General features: G+C 40.5%; 1 protein-coding gene across 1 annotated transcript in view; it reads left to right on the top strand.

Annotated features, from left to right (window-relative positions):
* The window catches only part of TENM2 (teneurin transmembrane protein 2), a 555,006-nt gene that overhangs the window by 430,020 nt on the left and 104,099 nt on the right, over positions 1 to 20,887 (top strand). The window contains exons 7-9 of the mRNA XM_053991099.1: positions 964 to 1,077; positions 12,119 to 12,324; positions 18,873 to 19,068. Coding sequence (XP_053847074.1) covers positions 964 to 1,077; positions 12,119 to 12,324; positions 18,873 to 19,068 — 516 coding nt within the window. The remainder of the gene's footprint in view (positions 1 to 963; positions 1,078 to 12,118; positions 12,325 to 18,872; positions 19,069 to 20,887) is intronic.

The following is a 20,887-nucleotide window of genomic DNA, read 5'->3' as shown; positions in this document are numbered from 1 at the left end:
CCACTGCTCAGCTCACGTTGCAGGTGCAGCTGCACAGCCTCTGACGTGGCCACACGGACCTGTCTGTGGCACAGGGATGGCTGGAGAGCCCATGGCTGTGAGCAGGCAAGCCTTCCCTGCCCGGGGCTGTGCGGGGCTTGGGGCACTGGGGTCAAAATATTGGGAGGAGAAAGGATTGGCACAGCCCTGGCTTGGTCAGGGAAGCTCGATCTACTGAATGAAGATAGAGGCTCTCTAATGGCTTCACACTGAAAGAGAGTAGGGGTAGGTTGGATGTTGGGAACAAATTCCTCCCTGTGAGAGTGGTGAGGCCCTGGCACAGGTTGCCCAGATGAACTGGGGATGCCCCAGCCCTGGAAGTATTCAAGGTGAGGCTGGACAAGGCTTGGAGCAACCTGGTCTAGTGGAAGGTGTCCCTGCCCATGGCAGGGGATTGGAGCTGGATGATCTTCCAGGTTACCTTCAGCCCAAACCATTCCGTGATTCTATTATCCTAATGTATCGATTTAAATAAGTTGTACTAAACACAGAATAATTGCATTACCAAGTCACTACTTTACACAAGGCTAAAGCCAATTTTATAATCAACATATAAATTACCACCTATAATTTAAACTCGGAGCTGGTACTTGCAGCAAGTGCTTTGTTTCCCGAGATGTGTCCCCCGCACCGTGTGAGTCAGGAAAGTGGCCGGCTCTGCCCAGAGCTGTGAGCATTTCGCCTTTTGTATTTGAGTGCCACACAGATGCGTTTGAGTCACCAGAGATCGCTTTTGTTTATTTGGCATTGCGGAGGGGGGAGAGGGGATGGAGGGGTGTTTTTTGGTTTTGTTTTTTTTTTTTATTTTACCGCCGTTGCCGGTTCTTTTAGCACATCCCCATCCCTGCGAGCCGGGGCGTTGCCGCGGGGCGCTCGGGTGTCCGCAGCCGCGCTGACCGCTGTGTGTGTCCCCTGTGTCCGCAGCGATGCATCTCCTGGGGCTCAACTGGCAGCTGCAGCCGGCCGAGGCTCCGACCTTCAACAACGGGCTGCGCCCGCCCGGCGAGGACGGCCCGCCCGCGCCCCCTGCCGGCAGAGGTGGGTCCGCGCCGCGCCCCGGCCCGGCCGAGCGGCCAAAACCGCCCCAAAACCCCGCTGAACGGCCCCAAAACCCTGCTGAACGGCCCTAAAACCCTGCTGAACGGCCCCAAAACCCTGCTGAACGGCCCCAAAACCCTGCTGAACCGCCCTAAAACCACAGCTGAATGGTCCCAAAACCCCGCTGAACGGCCCTAAAACCACAGCTGAACGGCCCCAAAACCCTGCTGAACCGTCCCAAAACCCCAGCTGAACGGCCCCAAAACCCCGCTGAACGGCCCTAAAACCCTGCTGAACGGCCCCAAAACCCTGCTGAACGGCCCCAAATCCCTGCTGAACCACCCTAAAACCCCCGCTGAACGGCCCCAAAACCTCGTTGAAATGCCCCAAAACCTCGCTGAACCGCCCCAAAACCCCGCTGAACCGCCCTAAAACCCTGCAGAACCGCCCTAAAACCCCCGCTGAACCGCCCCAAAAGCACAGCTGAACTGCCACAATCCACCCCAAATCCCTATCTGAATGGCCATAAACCGCCCCAAATCCCCAGCTGAACTGACCCAAAACGCCACCCGAACTGCCCCAAACCCCCACCACAACGCCCCAAAATCCCGCCATATCGCCCCAAAACGCCACTGAGCCACCAGAAAACACCCCCAAAAAGCCGCCAAACTACTACAAACATCCCCAAAACGCCACCGAACCCCCACAAACCACCCCAAAATGCTGCCAAACCACCCCAAAACGCCACCCATCGTCTCCTTCCCGTGGCTCTCAGCACGCCCCGTGCTCACACTAAATCCCGTGGTTTCTGGTTTATTGCCAGTGAGGTTGTGTTGCCTCAGGCACTGGGGAAGTGCTCTCAGAAATGTGCTGTGTTTACTGGCTACATGCTCTTTTTCCAGGCTTAGAGATCCCAAAGAAAGAGGAGACTCGGGGAGCTGGGGCTGAGAGGGACCTCATTAATTGTGTAAATATCTGCAGGGAGGGCAGAGCATGCACCGGGCTCTTCACAGGGGTTCCAGCCAGCAGAACAGGAGGCAGCAGGCAGGAATAATGCTCAGGAAGCTCCACCTGAACATGAGGCAGAACTCCTGTGCAGTGACCGAGCCCTGGATCATATTGGTCCAATCTCCCTCACTGGGGATATTCCAGAACAGTCAGGACAGAATCCTGTGCCCTGGGATGACCCTGCTGGAGCAGGGGGGGTGGACCACATGCCCCACTGTGATCCTTTCCAACCTGACCCAAAAACTGTGAAAAGCTTGATTTGGTTACCAGTGCATCGTAGTGCTTGAGAGAAGTCAAGAACTGGCTTGCAGCCAGGACCACATCCCTGGTTCTTCTTTCTCAGATGAATTCTAACAGCAAACACCAAGGACAGCAGAATTTGACCCATGGTAAACAGTCTGTCCTGTGATATTAATGTGAGAAATTAGACAACAAATGGTTTCTTTTTCTCGTAAAGAAAAACTGTGTTCCAGAGGAGGATGACAAAGACATGGCAAAGGAAAGAAAAAATAAGTAAAACCTAGAACAAAAATATTTCATTAAACTGAGAAAATCTGTTAAAAACACAGAGAAGTTACATGTCACAAAAAAAAAAATTAATCATTTAAATGGAATGCTTTTTACTAGTGAGGTTCAGGTGTTTTCTTTGCTACATCACAGTAAGGTCTTCTCTGGTTATTATAAAAATTATGGGGAGAAGGCAGAACAGAATGTTACAATGAGACAAAGCATCTCCCACACTTCAGTGTGCTGGAATTGTGGATGGCATGACTGGAACAGGAGAAGTCTGAGCACTTGACTTTTGTCACCTGAAGAATTCTGTTCAGAGGCTGAGCACTGCCTTGCACTCAGGACCTGTGGCTCACATTAAACTTGGTAATTGCCAAAGCAAGTGTTAGAAGCAAATGCTGACACAGGATATGTATATTGGGAAAACAGTAAGTTAAAATAGACCTGGGAAAGGAAACGAAGTTGTTCTTTTATGAGCTTGATCATTTAATGGATTTGCTTCTGTTTTCAATAAATGCTGCTGCACCTCAGCTTCTCTATGTTTTCCACAGAGGATCTAGTTTTTACTTCCTCCTTGTCATGAAATCCTACATCCTGATAGTGCCAAAAACCTGTACATTTTTAGACAAGTGTTCATTGGTTTGGCTTTCATCTCTGGCTGTAGGTCAAAGTGCATGGCCAGCACATCCCTAAGTGCAAGGCAGAACGTTTTCATTGCTGCTGAACTGCCTCCAGGTTGTGCACAGGTGAGAGACCCTGTGGTTTTGGGCAGGAACCTGAAGAGCTCAGGTCGGCAATTATGGTCATTTAGCAGACAACTGCAGGGCTTTAACACCTTTCCCAATTCCCTCCCTGCAGCTTTTTGTTGCCATCTCTGTGCAAATACAGGGCAGCAGGACTGCAGAATTGGAATGGGCTCATCTGCCTGGGGCACTTCAGTGCAAATTCTGGCAGTTTATCCCAGCCCCACTCTAATTAGCTTTGAGCATTTGAAGAGGCTGAGATGCTGTTCTGGGAGTGGTAACCTCCTGTAGAGGAGACAAGGAGACAGAACTGCTGGTTATGTCTTAAATTGCTGCAGTTAGCTCTCCTCAGAGCATGTTGGAAAAGTTTTCTTGTTCTTCTGACATTTCGTAGAAGGTTGCTGAAATGCAACCTGATAACGTGAGGGAAGGAGGAAGAACAATATTTAGGCAAGTAATCTTCCACAGTGGAATAAAATCAATGACAGGTTTGGATGAACACAAGGAATATGGAGAAGACAAATTCTAAGAGCAGGGAAGGGTGAAAAGTTTTTCTACCTCACCTTTCTTTTTATGTCCAAGATAATATTGCTATCCCAGCAGTTTTTAGGAAAGCCTCTGACAGCTTTTAACACAACAACCATTTCAGGGCTCTGGCTGTGGAGAGTGACCTTTCTATAATTGACACAGCTCAGGATGAAGCCATTCTTTTCAAAACACGGGTCTCCCAAAGAAACCTTTAACCCCTAGTCTGAGAAGGGCCACTTAAACACAAGCTGTGCCTACTCAGCAAGCAAAGCATTTTAAAGTAGAGCAATTTGAAAGGAGAAAAAAAAAAAAAAGAGCAGGTATTCAATTTGATCTGCCTGTTCCTTATTAAGAGACTAAATTCTGGTAGGAAATAATAAAACTGCAATTTAAGGGGAATGTAAATTACTTTATTACTGCATTTTCCTATCTGAATGAAAACAAAATTCACTATTAAGATAACACAGTTTCAGGTTTTTTGTAATTACACACTACATCTCACTAATAGTGGGTATGTCTGAAAGGAGGAAGCAAGTGCAATGGGCAGAAAAATCCTCACTGCTGCTTTAAAACTGCAAGTGAAGTCCACCATGCTGTGAAAGTTGTGTTCAACTAGGGATTTAAATTAAGAGACAAAAATTCCTTTCTTAATACAGATAATAAGGCAGTATCCCTTCACAGTGCATAAAACCCCAAAAAGTGATACTGCCTTGGAATTTCTACAGGGATGAGATAGATTATAATGACATTAAAAAGCTTTCTGAGAGTGAAGCCCATTTATCTCTTATGTTGCACAAGAATAACATTAGAATTTGGGTGTAATAAATCTAAATTAAGGGGGAAAAGTGGGAGAAAAGAAAAAAAGCATGTTTGGGAATAATTCCTTCTTCAAAAAGAAGTGAAATAGATGACCTTATCGGATTTATCTGTGCCTAAATTCTATTAATCTATGACAAAAGTTTTCTACATTTAAAATTATGTGGTGGGCTAGACACACATTTGCATAAAATCTGTGACTCTGTGCTGTTTCCTTTCTAATTGACAGAATACACCTACACTAACCCCAGCTGAAAACCCATATGAAGAATGCTTTGGTGTCAACCTTTTTGTTTAGGACATATTGTCTTTGATGTGCTCACAAACTTAGCAAATTTTATAGCAATTCAAAATTGACTTAGTACTTTTTATCTTGATTGTTTGCTATAGTAATGTTCTAGAAAGCTGAAAAACACAGGAAGAGATTGTGAACTCTGATTCTAGAACCTCCCATTTTAAAAGACACCAAAAGTAATTGTGGACAGTTGTGGAAAGATCACTTTACGTACAATAAATGCACTGACTATTTTGAAGAAGTTGATATGAATTTGTGTTTTGATGCTCACATAATCCAGGGTTTGCTTCTCTCTGGATGAACCAACCTGATCCAAGTTCATGCTTAGTTTGAGGCATTTCATAAAGTCTACCACAGTGTATGTGGATTTCAGAAAGACTTTTTTTCAAAAATATTACAATTATTAAAGTACTGAAGTGTCATGAAAAGTACTTGTTTCCAGATATCAAATTCAGAATTACAAATATAATGTCAATAATGAAACAAAGAAAGTTTAATTCGCTGTTAAATTTGGCACCATTTCACTCGCTTGAGCTGAGAGAGAGGAAAAACAGATTTCTACTGATGTAGCAGAAATTGTCCTTGGATGGATGTGGAAAGCTGAGCTCAGCAGTCACTGTGGAGCTGTACAGGTTGTCTTCAGCTCTCTCCAAATGATGTTGAGAGCTCTGCCAGATGCTGCAGCTGCGAGTCACATTTGGCTTTGCACACAAATTGTTTTCTAATAGTTAAGATATTTTATTAGCAATGCAGCACACCGGCAATGCTAAAGGAGTAACAAAATTCTGAAATGGGAGGATCTGCCATCCTGCCAGAGGGATGAGCTGGGGTTCAGATGCCAACTGAGCAGCTCCTGACTCACTGCCCGAGGCAGCGCTGCTACCCCCGACTGTGCTCCTGCTGAAACCGACCCGGCACACGGTGTAAGGACTCGGCAGCAGCTGCAGGGAACTCTCTGTCGTCTTGTAAAAGATAAACTCATCCCTCATTAACAATGTAAACAACATGAATCTCCCGGTTTCTGCTATTTCCTGTTAGACGCTTTGAAACAGACGATCAAAATGTAATAACAGTCAATGTGTTTTAAATGTCACTTCTCTTACCTTCATTCGGTTTAATCAAGACAAGCAATCATTTTCCAGGTGGATTAATCTTGTTAAGTAGTTATGTGGCTAATGTAATGCAGATCTTAATTAACACATTAGCAAGCAGAACTATTAAGATGGAGGCTATGAAGGCTAGCAGATGTGGCCTTCTGAAAATACAGCAGACTCTGTAAGGCTGTCTCAGAAAAGCAAAGGATTTAGCTAAACCAACAGAAGAGGAGTTATAGATTTGTGGGTGTGTTATTGGTGATAGCATGAGTTGCTCTTTTCAAAGTTAGGTGATTAAGTTTGGTATGTGCCATTTCCAAGGTTCCAATTTCCAGAAGTCCTTAGTTCTCACTCAGCCACCAAAGAGATGAACAATCAGAGATGATTGTTATCCTGATTTAGAAATCCATACTAGTATGTATTTGCTCTTTGTGAAATGCAGTGAACCAACAGATCTTAATTTTATTTCAGTTATAATTGGCTTTTGATTCTGAAAGCAATGACTCTTGTGAAGCCATGCTCTCATGAATGTGAAGATGTGCCTAAAGTTTTAGGTGTATCAGGCATGTCATATTTTAGTCAAAGCAAACTGCTTCATTTCCCTGCCGCATTGATTGGCTGCAGCTGAGCCAGAGCTGGGGTCACTCCCTTTGAAGGTTTTCTTTCTTCTTGCCACAGCAGAAATTTAGGATGCTGACCAGAGAACCTGAGGTTTTGGTTTTGTACCAGAAGCTGTTTTCCAGGACTTTTGAAAGCTCATACATTCAGAAGCTTCCTTCCTCCTCGCTTCCCAAAACAGAGCTCATTGGTACCGCAGCATGTTCAGTGTAACTGAAGTTCAAATGTGCCACAGCAGCTCCTGCAGACAAGCTCTCATTGCCTGGCTTTTTACTCATTGCAGCTGAGGGAATTTGTATTGCAGTAGCAGTCAATCTATTGTACACATTCCAGAGATAATCTCTTCTCACCTGAGTCCTGGGGCACTTAGGTGATAGTAGATAATTTGAAGTGTAAGTTCATACAGGGAGTTGTCAGTATGGTAACAGTGCATAGCACTGATTTTTCCACTGAAGATATTTGTATGGAAAAGGCATTTTCTACTTTATTTTATTTGCCTTTCTGGAATAATAAGACATGTCTGGTCATATAAGTAGCAAATTTACTTAAGGAAAAAAGTAAAACTATCGTGAAGAACCATAGTAATTCTCACATGGTCTTTTTTGGCAAAAAGTCAGTGAAGTCTATTTTTATATTGAATGGTTTCCTTCACACAGCTGTACCATAAATTTCTTCAGAATTCCAAGTCATCTGTGAAAATCCCTGGCTGTATAAAAAGAACAACAGAAAAATAAGCTAGATAAAAAGATAAGATAAGCTATGTCTATAGCAGTGATTTATAAGAAATATAGAATTTCAGGAAAAGAAGGTAAAGAAAGTTTAACCAAGCCTGGTGATATTTATTCCTTGAATTTAATTTGAGGTTGTCCACATTATCTTGGTGTTTCATTTCTGATCCATTGGAATGGTTATTCTGGTAGGTATTTTTCAAGAGTGCCATCAAGATGCAATTTGCAGTCATCCCCATGATAGAGGCGCACAGCCACAGCACTAGAGTTAATTGCTGTTTAAATGTGATGTCTGTAGTGTGACACTGCTGGTAGCCAGATTTCATTTTTATTTTTAATTTTAGCTACAGTGTAGGATACTGTAGTTATAAATAATCAAGTATATCTGGTTTCAGTGTAAATACAGCTCTGCCTCCATGGCTGACACTGCTTGACATCAGTTAAATTAAAGGCTGACTGGGCATGTCCCATCCACTGCCACCTTGAATCTGACCTCCAGCTCACAGATGAGACCTGCTGACAACTTAGCAGGGGGAGTTTGCATTGTTGTTGTCATGGATTGCCTGTCTGATAGCTTCAAAGGCAAATACACTTGAATGCTAAAAACAGTCTTTTCAAATGTATATGCCAAAATAGTAATTCAGCTGGGTAAATAAAACAGCAGTTTAAATGAATAAGTGTTATTTAGTTGATGAATATATGTTTGACTGAGTGATTGAAATGGCTCCCCTGGGTAAGATGAAGAAGTATGCTTTTAAAACTCTTTTGTAGATGTTTATAGAGAGAAAATGACAGGGGAAAAAAAATCAAGTATCTGTGGGGTTATGAGATAAACATAGAACTTTACAACAGTCACCCACTACAGAGAGAATGATCTTGGGATTCATTTGTTCACAGCAGTATGAGTAGTTTGGGTTAGTCTTTCTTCACAGATTTGTCAGTTTGTCACATTTGTAACTTCACTTAAATGCAGTTGATGCTCTTTGAATGTGATCTGCAGTGGTCCATCAAATGGAAAAGCTTCTAAAAATAGCTGGAGGGGAGTGAGTCAGGTGGCAAGATACATTCTGTACATTAGGAGGTGAGGACTGAAGGGAGCTATAAAAAAGTTTGAGTCTCTAGTGACAGGGTTTGCCAGTGAAGCTGTTAGTGTAGAAAAAGACATTGCAAATACCAAAGTTAGGATGATGATCTGCTTTTCAGGTTAAAAAAAAAATTAAACTTTAGCCCGTTAACTAAGGTAGATTCAGTGGTCATATCTACTTTACATTCCTCTCTGTATTTATAACCTGGCGAGAAAGGAACATGAAGAGGCCAGTACTGAGACATCTCCTGTAATATTTATATTTACTGCTCTTCCTTCCTCATCTTCAAGGTGAGAACTATTAATAATTCTGTCATTGTTAATAATTCTGTTTTACAAGTAGGCATCTGAGAGCAGCAGGATCATGACCAACCCAGGTGCCCTGGCAGCATCAGAGCAAGGAGCAGAACCAAGATGCTGTCACTGGTTTTGTGTCTCAGACCAGTAGGAGTAACTCAGCACAAATTTATGAGAGCATGATTCAATAGTGTATAATCTTTAGAGTTTATTGATATCTTGTTGGACTTAAAACTTTATAAGCTGTTAGCTAAGCTTGCAAATATGAAACCTAGATTTTAGCATTTCAAAATTTAGTTATTACAGCATTGTAATGTAGCTCCATAAAAACAGGATGCCATGAATTAAATTATTAAAAGCAAAAGGAAAGGATCCTTTCAGCATGCCAGAGGTGAGGCAGCAGCTGTTCCTTGCAGATGTGGCACAGGCTGGGTGTAGAGCATTCTGCACTACAGAAATACAGACTGAAAACAGTCACCCATCTGCCCCATTCTTTGCTGCAGGTTAAAAATATCTCGATCACTTCTGAGAGTTGATCATCTAACCTGCTCTTAAAATCCTCTGCTGTGGTGAAACGCTGTCACAATTCCCCTCCTGGGGAGATTTTCTTAAGATGTTCCAGGAGGAGTGTTTGGAGAACTGGAAACCAGGTCATTTGAGTTGTAAAGCAAAATAAAAGTGTATCTGTGGGGAGATGCTTCCAAAGACAATATCAAACGGAACAGAATCATTTCAGTGTTGGGAAAACCTGAATCATGTCTCTAGGCTCAGTAATAACTACAAATTCAATTGTCTTATCTGCAGTTTTCACCAATTTGTATTTCACCATGATAACTTCAACATTCTGATGAGAAATACAGAGGAATTGCCTTCTTCTAGTAATTTTCTGGGGGAAAGTCTGACATCCAATATATTTCTTTACCTTTGCATGCTGAAGTAGTATGAATGTAACTCTGGTTCTCCTGATGGCTGAAATTTTATTATTTTAGCTTAATTGATGTATTTGAGAATCCTTGAGTCGTGAAAAATGTTCTTTCCCAGAGAGAAATACAAAGCAGAATTTTGGATATTCAAAGGAAACTGAGGCTAAATTTATCCAGAAATACTAACATTCCATTAGAATTAAATTTATTTACAAAGTTACAATTCTAGAGAATATATGCATAATTAGCAAAAGTCATTAACAGTTTTGGAGCTACTTTAAGAGCCAGTGAAACTTTAACTGCCAACAGAGACTATTGTGGCCTTACCATACCATTGTGGCTCCATACATTTGCTGCACTGGATAATAATAATTCCTGGGAATAGCTTTTTCTTTGGTTGGCTGTGGATATATTGCTCCTGAAGAACAAGGTTCTTTAGAGTGTGTCACTGAGCCTTTTGCAGGTTAGATACAGTTGATGTTCATTAAAGAATGCTCAGTCTACTTCCAAAGAAATTACAACATGCTTTTTAATATTGAAAAAATATTCATCATTTATTGCCATATATTGGAATTGTGAAGTAAATGTAATGTTCTCAAAGGGGGTGAAGGTGCCTGCAGTCTTTTGCTGACTTCCCAGCTCTGCCAGTGATAGTATAACATGCCACAGGTGTTTTTTGGTGTGTTCTCTGCCCCTGGTTTTCCTCTCCATGTAGGTGGGAAAGAACTAATTTAAATTCTAGTGAGGTGATGCCTGCCTCCATTGAGATGGGAACCTTGAGATATCCTCTGTTGCAGTAGTCCATTAGGAATGAAATCCTGTAGTTTCCATGAAGCAGGACGTGTTTGGATCTGGTTGCTCTCTGTGGCTCTAAGGGCACATTTCTGGGCACTCGGAGCCATTTTTTTCCTTTCTTTGCAGCCTCTTGTTGCAGCTTCTTCTGCTTTCTCTTTCTTTGTCAGTGATGTTATTGTAGCCCCATTAACATAGAAAATGAAAAAACAAACAAGTTGCCAAAAACTGTATAGCAGTTGGTATTCAGAGCATTCTTTTACCATTTCAAAACACCGCCAACATAGTATCTGTTTCATTATGTACAAGTGTAAGTGCTGCTAGCAGAGATAATTTAGAATCTATAATTGAAACCGTGCTTTTGCAGCTCTCTCAATTAAAGATAGTCAAGACAGAAAAGCTGTTATGTACTTACCTGCTGGAATTATGTGTTGTTCTGTGCCATCCTATTGATGTATTTCAAAAGTAACTTACCATTTATTGAAAATAGCATTACACCATGGCAGAAGAACCGTCATGAAGTAAACACTGAACTTTTTACAAATGCTGTCAGGTTGTATCAGAGGTATCACTATCATCCAGTCTATGGTATTAGTGATACCTTTAAATTTCTGTGATTGTCAACAGATATTTTCTGTGGTTGTCTGGTTTATTATAGTGTCTGTTCTAAGAATTTTTAAATGGATTTCTCACCATTTTGTTTGGGAATACAGAGCACAAAATCAAGGATTGCTGCATATTGTAGCTTAAAAACACTGCTAACTCCATGTTCTGCACTCCATGTATAAAATATGTGTAGCCTCAGAACCTGTTCAGTTGAGAACAGAAGGGATTTGCACCATGTTTTAAGAGTTGACTGTTTCATGGGCTGGAAGCCAGAGCACTCAACCAGAAAGGCCTTGTATCTTGTCTTCAATAATGCATGCTGAAAAACCAGCAAATTATGGATTTTAACTAACCACAGCACAAGGGAAAAAGACTTGTAGATAGACCCTGCTTTAGGCAGAGAGAACTTCAAAGGCACTGCACTGAGTTGTGCTAACTCTGTCTCAAGGAGAAGATGCATGTTAGAGTACAGACATTGTCCTCTAAACCCTTTTGTGTGCATTTCATTTCTTCTGTCAACTCTCCTGTTTGTGACCTAAAGTCTATTGGACTACTTCAGTGAAGAATACAGTGGTAATAAAAATTTGCAATCAGTTCATTTAAGTTCATTGAAGTTACCCTTCAGTTCACCTTTCTGGCAATTTTTTATACCCTGGTTGTGTACAAAATGCAACTGAAAAGAGCACAGGGAGATTCACATGTGTTTAATTGACTCTGCAGTTGCTGTTTGATCAGTGAGGAGCAATCACAGAATTAAAGGCTTTGAGGGATGAGAAGATTGCTGATGTTCCACAGAAAAATAAGGTTTGCAGAGTTTTTGTTTCAAGCATAAGGGCCAAATTCTTACATACTGATTGAAACAGCAGGCAGATTGCATCAGAATGAGAAAGTTACAGTTTGATTTAAGAGGTGTCACTGCCACAGATGTTCATCTTGAATAAAACTATCTGTATTAAAGCCAGTTATCTCATTTGATTTATATTTGCTTTTGTTTTATAGGACCATGGGTCACTAGGAATAGCAGCATAGATAGTGGAGAAACAGAAGTTGGCCACAGGGTCACCCAGGAGGTGCCCCCTGGAGTTTTTTGGAGGTCTCAGATCCATATCAGCCAGCCACAGTTCCTGAAGTTCAACATATCCTTAGGGAAGGATGCTCTTTTTGGTGTTTATATAAGAAGAGGACTCCCACCATCTCATGCCCAGGTACTTTATCAATGTGTTTGTTGGCTTTGAATGTCAGAATGCAAAACTTAGGTCATCTTTCTTAGGTTTATGTTGGAGTTTACAGAATTGAAGTTTAGGGATTTCCTGAATTCCTTCATTTGTCCAATCATATTTGACTGAACCACCCTCATCTTAACATTTTTAGGTTGTTACATGCTTCAGCAATGCATTTATAAAATAAGTAATTATGTCATATAAGGTTTTAATTCTCTGGTATAATCTTGGCAGAAATTGGGGATAAAACTATCCATTTATCTATGAGATATCTGTGAGGTGAGTTGAGGACCAAAATCTTTGATTAGACTTGAGAGTAAAGGAGCGAGGAGGTTGACATGGGTTTATTACCTCTGCATCTAAGAATTTCCTTTGCAGAAGGAGCTTTGGCTGTGCAAAATTCATCAGCTTTCTGTAGTAAGCTGTTTTCCAGTGTTCTGTGAGTTACTGAATGGGTGTGTTTGAGTGGTAAGAAATCAGCATCAGCAGTGCACAGCCCAAGGAGGGGAAGACATGTAGTCAGTTTTCCATGTTAGCATATGGTGTCCTGAAATTTGATACAAAGACTGAAAAAAATGGGAAATTGCAGAGGGCTGCTGACTGATTTTCAGTCATTTCCAGCCATCCAGGCAACACAAAATATATATCTTCAGAGAATATCTTCCAGGGTGGGAGCCTTTCTTAAGAATGTTTTGATTTTGGCTGTAAGGCTTCATTCAGTATGCTGTCTTGAGGGTGAAATTACGTCTGTGGATCTTCAGCTCTTCCAGTGAGGTGATGGCATAATTCATTGCGCATGTCTCATTTAATTCAGAATTTTAGTGCTCACTTCCCCTATTCCATCATGAATAAAATGGCAATTTAGTTGAGGAAAACAAACAATAGTATAAATCATGAAATGAAAATTACTTAGGGCAACCAAAGCTCCGAAGCAATCATCTAAGTTTGCTATAAACACAGGTTAATTTTAATTTTTTGACTAAGACATGAGGGAGGTATGCCTGTATCTTTTACAAGAAATCCAATTGGCAGTAGTTGGTAGTACAAAATATTTTTCTTAATTCAGGATGTACTTTATATTGCAGTATGATTTGTTCTAGGTTTCATTATGATGTGCTCTTCTGAGAAGACTGTGATCAGGCAGAGTTTTTTCCTTTCACTCCACCTCACATGGATAGAATAGAAATTTTGTGACCTTTCTGATAAATTAAATAATGAGAAATATCATCTGTGTTGAGCTGGATTCCTCCTCAGGGGACCTGCTTTCCAGTCTTCAGAGGAAGCAGTTTAAACCTCTTCATAAGTGGGGTTAATGAAACACGCTGTACATAAACTAGTATAGATGTGGTCTGAATCTGCAATATGAACCAGCATAAACTTGCCCACATTCAGGCAGGGTCCTGGTGCTTGTTAATAGTGTGCTACAGCAGGAGATTCCATGGCAGTTTCACCCAGCAATCAAAATTCAGTCAAGCTACTACCAAGAGAAATTATTTTAGAATAAGAAATGCAAGCTGTTACAGACCTGAGTTAGAGAAAAGAAACCTTGTTCTGACAGAAAGGGGCACAAAACTGAAAACAGTCTGAAGTTAACACTAGACGATATTTTAAAATTGAAATTTAAGATCCTTGTTTCTGTAGGTTAGGGACATGAGCTCTAAAGCAGTGAACAGCTTGACAGTTCATCACTGATCAGTGCTCATATGTCAAGCTGAGTAAAATCCTTTGTGGGAACAAGTCAATAATCAGCAAATTAGGTACATGATTAACCTGAGACAACAAGATGCAGTTCCTGTCTGAGAGCCCTGCTGAGATTTAACCTTCTCAGTATTACTGTTTAGCAAATATTCCAAGTGCCTGGTTTAGTCAGTCAAACTGATGTGGCTGTAAACTTGTCTGGATGCAGCCTGTGTGCCATGTGCATGGGGAGTGGAGCTCTGGAGGAGAGGCAAAAATGCAGTTCTGAGTGGCAAGCAGAGTACAAGCAGGAATATAGTGCTTTTGGGCAAAATCCCTCCAACCTGTATAGTGCTATGCAGAAATAACAAAATGCACATTGCAGGCTTGAATGATCAATAAGAATTTAGCAGAAGAGAGTCATATTAATAGAATTGATAATGTATAGAAAGCGAACTGCAAATGTCAAATAATGCACGAAGTGACTCTGCAGAGCTTACAGCAATTATGGTGTTGCTACATGCTGGTAGCACGTTCCAAATGATGCATGAAATGAGGTAACCTGAGAGGAACTTCTCTGGAACGTCTGGAGAAGACAGGGCATGGAGCTGTATTGTTTTCATTTCCAGCAGTGTGGTTTATACTTATAAATTTTTCATGTCAGAATGAAAACTCTTTTCATTCAGAACAGGAAATGGCTTTATTTGAAAAAAAAAACTTGGAGAGCAGGGGAGCATCAGTGTTCTCTTGGCTTTTAGCAGGTGCTCAAACACTTTTAGGTGCTCTCAGCCATGGGGCTGGCCCAAACTGGCTGGCTTGTGGCACATCCAAAATGTGGGAACAAACCGGTTGGTTGGCTACCATCATGGGTGTCAGATGTTTCATGGCTGTATTTTAATGAATAATTACCAACTGGATTTTATGAAGAACTAATTTTAGAGCACTTTGCAAACAAGTTTCCCTGCCATATGTTTTCCTGGCTGCTTAGATCCTACAGGGCTTTGGCATAAAGGCGAATGCTGGCCACCACTGCAGGATGCTCCCCCTCTCCTGTTGAATATGCATCCCTTATTGAGACAAGAGATCTAGGAGAGCATTCTTTTCAATTCCTAATCTCAAAAACTCCTAGGCATTTTGTGGAGACATGCAAATTGTTTCAAATCTAAGAAAATCCCTGAAGATTATGGCAGCTCTCTGTATTTCCTGAGCCCTGTGAGCTCCTTCAGCTTCACAGTGGTCACAAGTGGTTCCCTTCCTCTGTGTGTGGCTCTGTGCAGTGATAGAGTCACAACCATAGGTGTGAAGTTCCCAAAATGTTCTTCTGACTCCCTGTGGTTATAGGCAAAATAAAGTCTTTATTAGCCTATGAATAAAATGCATCAGAGGGTAGAAAGCCCTGAATGGAGAAATTATAAAAACAAATTGCTCAGAAAGAACTTAGCGTGAGATTTTAGGTATGTAAATAAAAGTAAGCAGTAGGATTTCAGTATGCTGGGTAGTAAAAATAAACAAACTCACCGAGAGAGTGAATTTGGAATTTGTTTAGCGATGTAGGCTGGCAAGTCACTTGCTTATGTTGAGCTTTAATCATAGTAAGTACTCCCTGCTGCAAAATTGAACTCTGATGATGTAGTCATTTGGGATTTCTGCTGCATGTTGTTCCTGAGCTGTTTTAGCCATTTTTGTGACTTTCAGTATGAAGCCATGAAATATAAAGGATCATTAAAAAAGAAAACAAAAAAGCCAAAATTCAGTGAAACTTCCAAATTACTTCAGCGATTTAATTTGGTTTGACATGTCCATTCCCTAATTCATGTGATTTAGTGGCCTCTTCCTTAGCAGTTCTGTGTGTGTGTTAGATTAAGGATTCCACAGTTGCTTTTTAATGATCATGAAATTACTTGTCTCCTTTTCCTAGATGGGTTTTCTAATCTAGTCATATATGCCAATAAGTAGCTTTAAAGCAAGAGTGATATCTTCAGCACAACATTATGTAAAAGTAATTAATCATGCAAAGGTGGTAAATCAGAAAATCAACAGGGCCGTGAAAAGCAAAATGATGATTCAGCCAAGCATGTGAAGAAATCTTATCTGTTTATGAGTTCACAGTGTCATCTTGGTGATCCTTCAGCAGGGATTTTCAATTTTGGGGCACATATACCTCGTCCTTACTAACATATTAAGATTAATACACCCAAGGAACCACCAGCAGATGGTCCTTTTTTTTTTCCCTCAGTCCTGAGGAATAAAAATGTATTGTTGTTTTCTGTATTACTTTGCACCAGTACTTCAGCATTCACAGTTATCCAAATTCAGTAATTTTGCTTTTGCCTGGGCATTAAATTATTTGTCATAGTTTGATTAAAGAGGGACAATACCACTCTTGACTATCCCAAAGTTAAAATCGTTGTGCCAAGAGACCTGCTCTCACTAGGTCACACCCCATCATCATGAAAAGAGATTCTGCAGCTAAAACTACTTCAAGCAGCTTCAGGCTGAAAACTCTTCCCCTTCGATCTGGCCAACTGCTGAGCCTTCTCTACTATATGAGGTAGAATCAGCATCAAACAGAGGGAGGCAGAGGAACCTGCCAGCACAAGCAGAGACGAACAGCGTGTTGCCAGTGAGAAATGTCAGCTTTTATTGCTGCTTCCTTAGTTGACCCTTTGTGAACAATTGTTCTGAAGAGCACAATTTCTTTTTCCCAAGATGTTGCCCAAGTAATAACATTTCCCAAGGAGGTGATGAGTCTGTCCTTAACCTCTGACTGTTAGGCAATGGCTTTTAGCAATCTTCCCAAATGCCACTGATTTCAGAGATAGATATATGTGTGTTTGCTACCTCATATATGCTGAAAGTTACTGGCATGCCAGAATTCTCTACATCTCTGGCATGCTTTGCCTGAATTTTACTAATTTATCTGATTTACCTTTTCCCATTTAAATCATATGCAGAAAAAGGCTCAAGTGGATGGCAATCTGATACTGAGTGAAACTTTTTATTCCACTTCTCTTACTTTGTTCCTCATTTAAAAGCATAGAATAATAGGTAGAGTGCATAATGCACTCACTGTGATGATAGCTCTCAACATTAGTAGACTGGGGCTCAAATTCCTCCCTGCCATGGATTTCCTTTGTGGAGAGGCTGCAGGTTGGTGTCAGTTCCAGTTTACCAGGAAGACAATAGTTCTTCCAGACATTTCCCTCTGCTGTAAGGCTGAGCATACCAGGGCTGGTACAGAAGAGATTTTCAGCTAGAAAGGTGAGGTTTCATACCCCAGTTTTGGGTAGATGTAATGGCACTAGAGTGTTAATTTGTCTGCCTCTTCCACTAATAGGGAGAATCTTCATTATTTTATCACAAATCGTGAATAATTTACTAGGGCTCACAGTTCATGAGTGGAATACAGTGTGCAAGACAGTGTGTGTGTCCTTCTCTGGATGTTTATTCTATTTAGGAGGCAAGGTTACAGTTTTCTGTTTAAACTGAAAGCAAGGGAAGGTGGATGTTTTCTCGTAGCTGTTGCAGGCACAGCCTGGAAGTGTTAGAGATAACAGAGGGAAATGTAATGAAGCTACTGGCAAGCAAGCACATACTATTACTGTGTTTTATTGAACACATACATCTTTCTTTAGACATGTCTATCTATCTCTATCTACTACTACACAGATAAATGTGTCTAAAACAAGATGTGTTTTCATAGGGGACTTGTTATACAGCTATCAAAAGATTAGATATATTGTTTTTGGTGTTTCTTAAGGGTTTCCCTTAGATAGGGACTATGAGATCTACTCAGTTGAGCTTGAGAGCTCCAGAATCACAGACATTAATGACAAAAAAAAGCCTATTAGGACAGCTATCCCAGCTGCTTTGTTATGCAGAGTTATTCCCTGTTGTAGACTAACCAATATTTCTTCCAGTCTTGTTTAATTGTGGCATCTCCATTGGGAGGCTATTTACTGAGCTTAATAGATGGGAAGCTTATCTGACATTCATCTTATATTTCTTTCTTTCTTTTTTTAGTTTCATGCCATTAATGGTGCCATCGCTCTTATGCTCTAAATAATCACTTGCTCTGTTTGATCCCTTTTCCAAAGATTAATGCAATGTTCTACCTTATTTGGAAGCCATCCAAACAGAAATCCTCCATTTTCCTTAATATAAGTTCAATTCCCTTATTTGTGTTATTCCTTTCCATGCTCCCTCTGGTTGTTGTATCACACTTACCCTGATTGTTCCTCATACAACCTCAGGTAAGCAACTTTTACTCTGTGATCTAAAACTTGTGCAGTGTATTTTTATCTGGTAATGAGTTACATTAGGCAAACACATTTCCTGTCTGTGCTATTCCTCTTTCACATTCTGGGGGCTTCCATTCAACGATACATCTGGAGTTACACCTCAGATATCTGTTCCTGTTTCAAAAAGAATTTATTGCAGGCAGTTGCTTTGAAAAGGGTGTGGGTCTCCTGAGTCTCTGAAAGCTGTGTAGGAAACTAAAATTAATGGGTCAAATAATAGATTTCAAATTGTTTCTCAGAAACCATCCTGCCAATTTGTACATTTTATGATCATCTATGCAGAGGAAAGAAGCATAATTCTAGGTCACTGTTTAAGAAAGAACAAAAGTCACAGAATCCCTTTGTGTTCCGTGGTCAGCTAGTAAATGTTAGTTTCACATTTCTTCCAGAAATACCATTTTATAAAGAGATAGAGGAGAAAATAGAGAGTCAGATTTTTGAGCTGAAACATTCTGTATTCAGGTCTGTTTGTCTGGGGTTTTGTTTGTCTGTGTTCTCTCTTTTTTTTTTTTTTTTTTTTCCCTTTTTTTTTTTTTTTTTTTTTCCTCCCTGCAGTATGATTTCATGGAACGTTTGGATGGCAAAGAGAAGTGGAGTGTGGTGGAGTCCCCTCGGGAGCGTCGGAGCATCCAGACCCTTGTTCAGAACGAAGCTGTGTTTGTTCAGTACCTGGACGTGGGCTTGTGGCACCTGGCCTTCTACAATGATGGCAAGGACAAAGAGGTGGTGTCCTTCAGCACAGTCGTTTTGGGTAGGTACTTCCACCAGCTGGGCACTTTTCCTCTCTGTTTATATCCTCCCTTACCCAAAGTTGGAATATTTTCCTGCAGTCCTCAGTATTTGGCCTGTTTTTCCTTATGCTATGCTGTGCATTTTTTTTTCAACACTACTCTGGCAAATAGTCAGTAATGGGGTGTGCTGACTTTAATTCACTTGTTTTTCTCTTAATGTCTTAGCATTCCTATAGATCTCGAGTTTAGTCTTGGAAAACAAGGCTCAGAAAATTCAGTGTGGTTTGAAGCATTCCCCAGCTAATATTCCTCTCTCTTATCTCTGTCATTTTCATACTTTTTATTTGCTTCTCTGAAGATGCTTCTGTACACCCAGGTGGAATAGTATCCAACAGGAAAGCTGTTTAATCTTGGTGGAAAGACAGCTCAAGAAGCTGATAACCTGCAAATGAGATTATTGTTTGCAGCCATCCTAGAGATTAATTGAGCCAGTTAATTAGTGTATGTTACTTTTCAGTTTACCACTCACCTAATAATGAGTGATCTCCTCAACGTGGTGGAAGAACATCCAGCTGCAGTTTTGTTAGGATAGGATTACATTCAGTTGAAAATCAAGCTGAGTCTAAATTCTCCAAGCTTTATTAGATTTGTTGACCTTTGAAGCTCTTAATGAACTTTGCTGGGTATCTTTTCACAGTGGTACAACAAATTCTGAGGTATCCTATGTGATATTCTGTCCTGGCTGGTGAAGTCTTAAAAGGCACTGTGTTCTATAAATCTGTAATTCCTCCTAGTTTAGGGGAACTGTAAAAAGTAAAAGTGAGGTTTTAAATTTCATGAAAAATAGTCAGAGGTGTTTTCTAGTCTTGCCTTATTAATAATATGTAGCTTAGGTTTTTTCCCTTTTACATTAGTATAGCATTCATTTTGTTGGCCTAAGTCCCAAAGGGTGTAGTGGATAATCAATATTGTCATTGAGTACAAACACAATTGTTTCTGTTACCCTGAATTAAGATGAAAAAGAATACTTTTCTATGACTGTTGAAAAATAAATATTTTTTTTAATATATTTTCCCATAGAGGCTTTTTCCAGTTCTCTAAAAACAATCTTGTTTTGCCCCTGTTGTGCTTAGAAAACCTAAGGATATTATAAGCTGCCCTTTAAAGGATTGCCTGACAAAGGCTATAGCTTTCAAGAGCATCAAAGGTGTAATAGCCAGGTAGGCTACTTGATAGAGCAATGATAGTAATTGAAATCTGGAGAAAAATATAGTGTTTTATCTGCTTCTATACACACCTTGTATCAGATGCTTCATAATGAAAGGCTCTGAGACAGCTGAACATCTCTCTGGTGTGGAAGAGGAGGAAGAACAACAGAAATTATGTTAACTCCTAGGCAATACTAAATTTACCATGATTTTGAATATATAGGAAATGCTTTTGTGTGCCATGAAGAAAAATAATGAATAAATTTATAAACAAGCTTCTTCATGAGACAATTGATATCTTTGAGTATTACATTTCAATTTTTCTTTTCATTGTTTACATGACTTGTTTCAAGAGCCCAAGCTAATGGCATCTCTTTAAAAATTTGCTTTAGACATTTTGTATTTGGTGTCCTGCAACTGTGAAATTAGATTTAAAGTTCTATTTGAATCCTTTTCTTCTTTGCAGTTTAATTTGACAAATAGAAATACTCTCTATAGTTCTGCTAGTTCCAAATCCAAATTCTCTTTTCTGTGTTGTACAGCAGCTTGATTTGGTGCCTGGGGCTGACAGAACCATTTAGTTTGGAACCACAGGTCCCACAACAACAGGGAGTGTTAGTGAAGAGTAATA

Source organism: Vidua macroura, chromosome 15, assembly GCF_024509145.1.
Source record: "Vidua macroura isolate BioBank_ID:100142 chromosome 15, ASM2450914v1, whole genome shotgun sequence".
In the NCBI taxonomy this organism is placed as follows: domain Eukaryota; kingdom Metazoa; phylum Chordata; class Aves; order Passeriformes; family Viduidae; genus Vidua; species Vidua macroura.
Note: the sequence above shows the minus strand (reverse complement) of the source record. Positions and strands in the feature narration are given on the sequence as shown.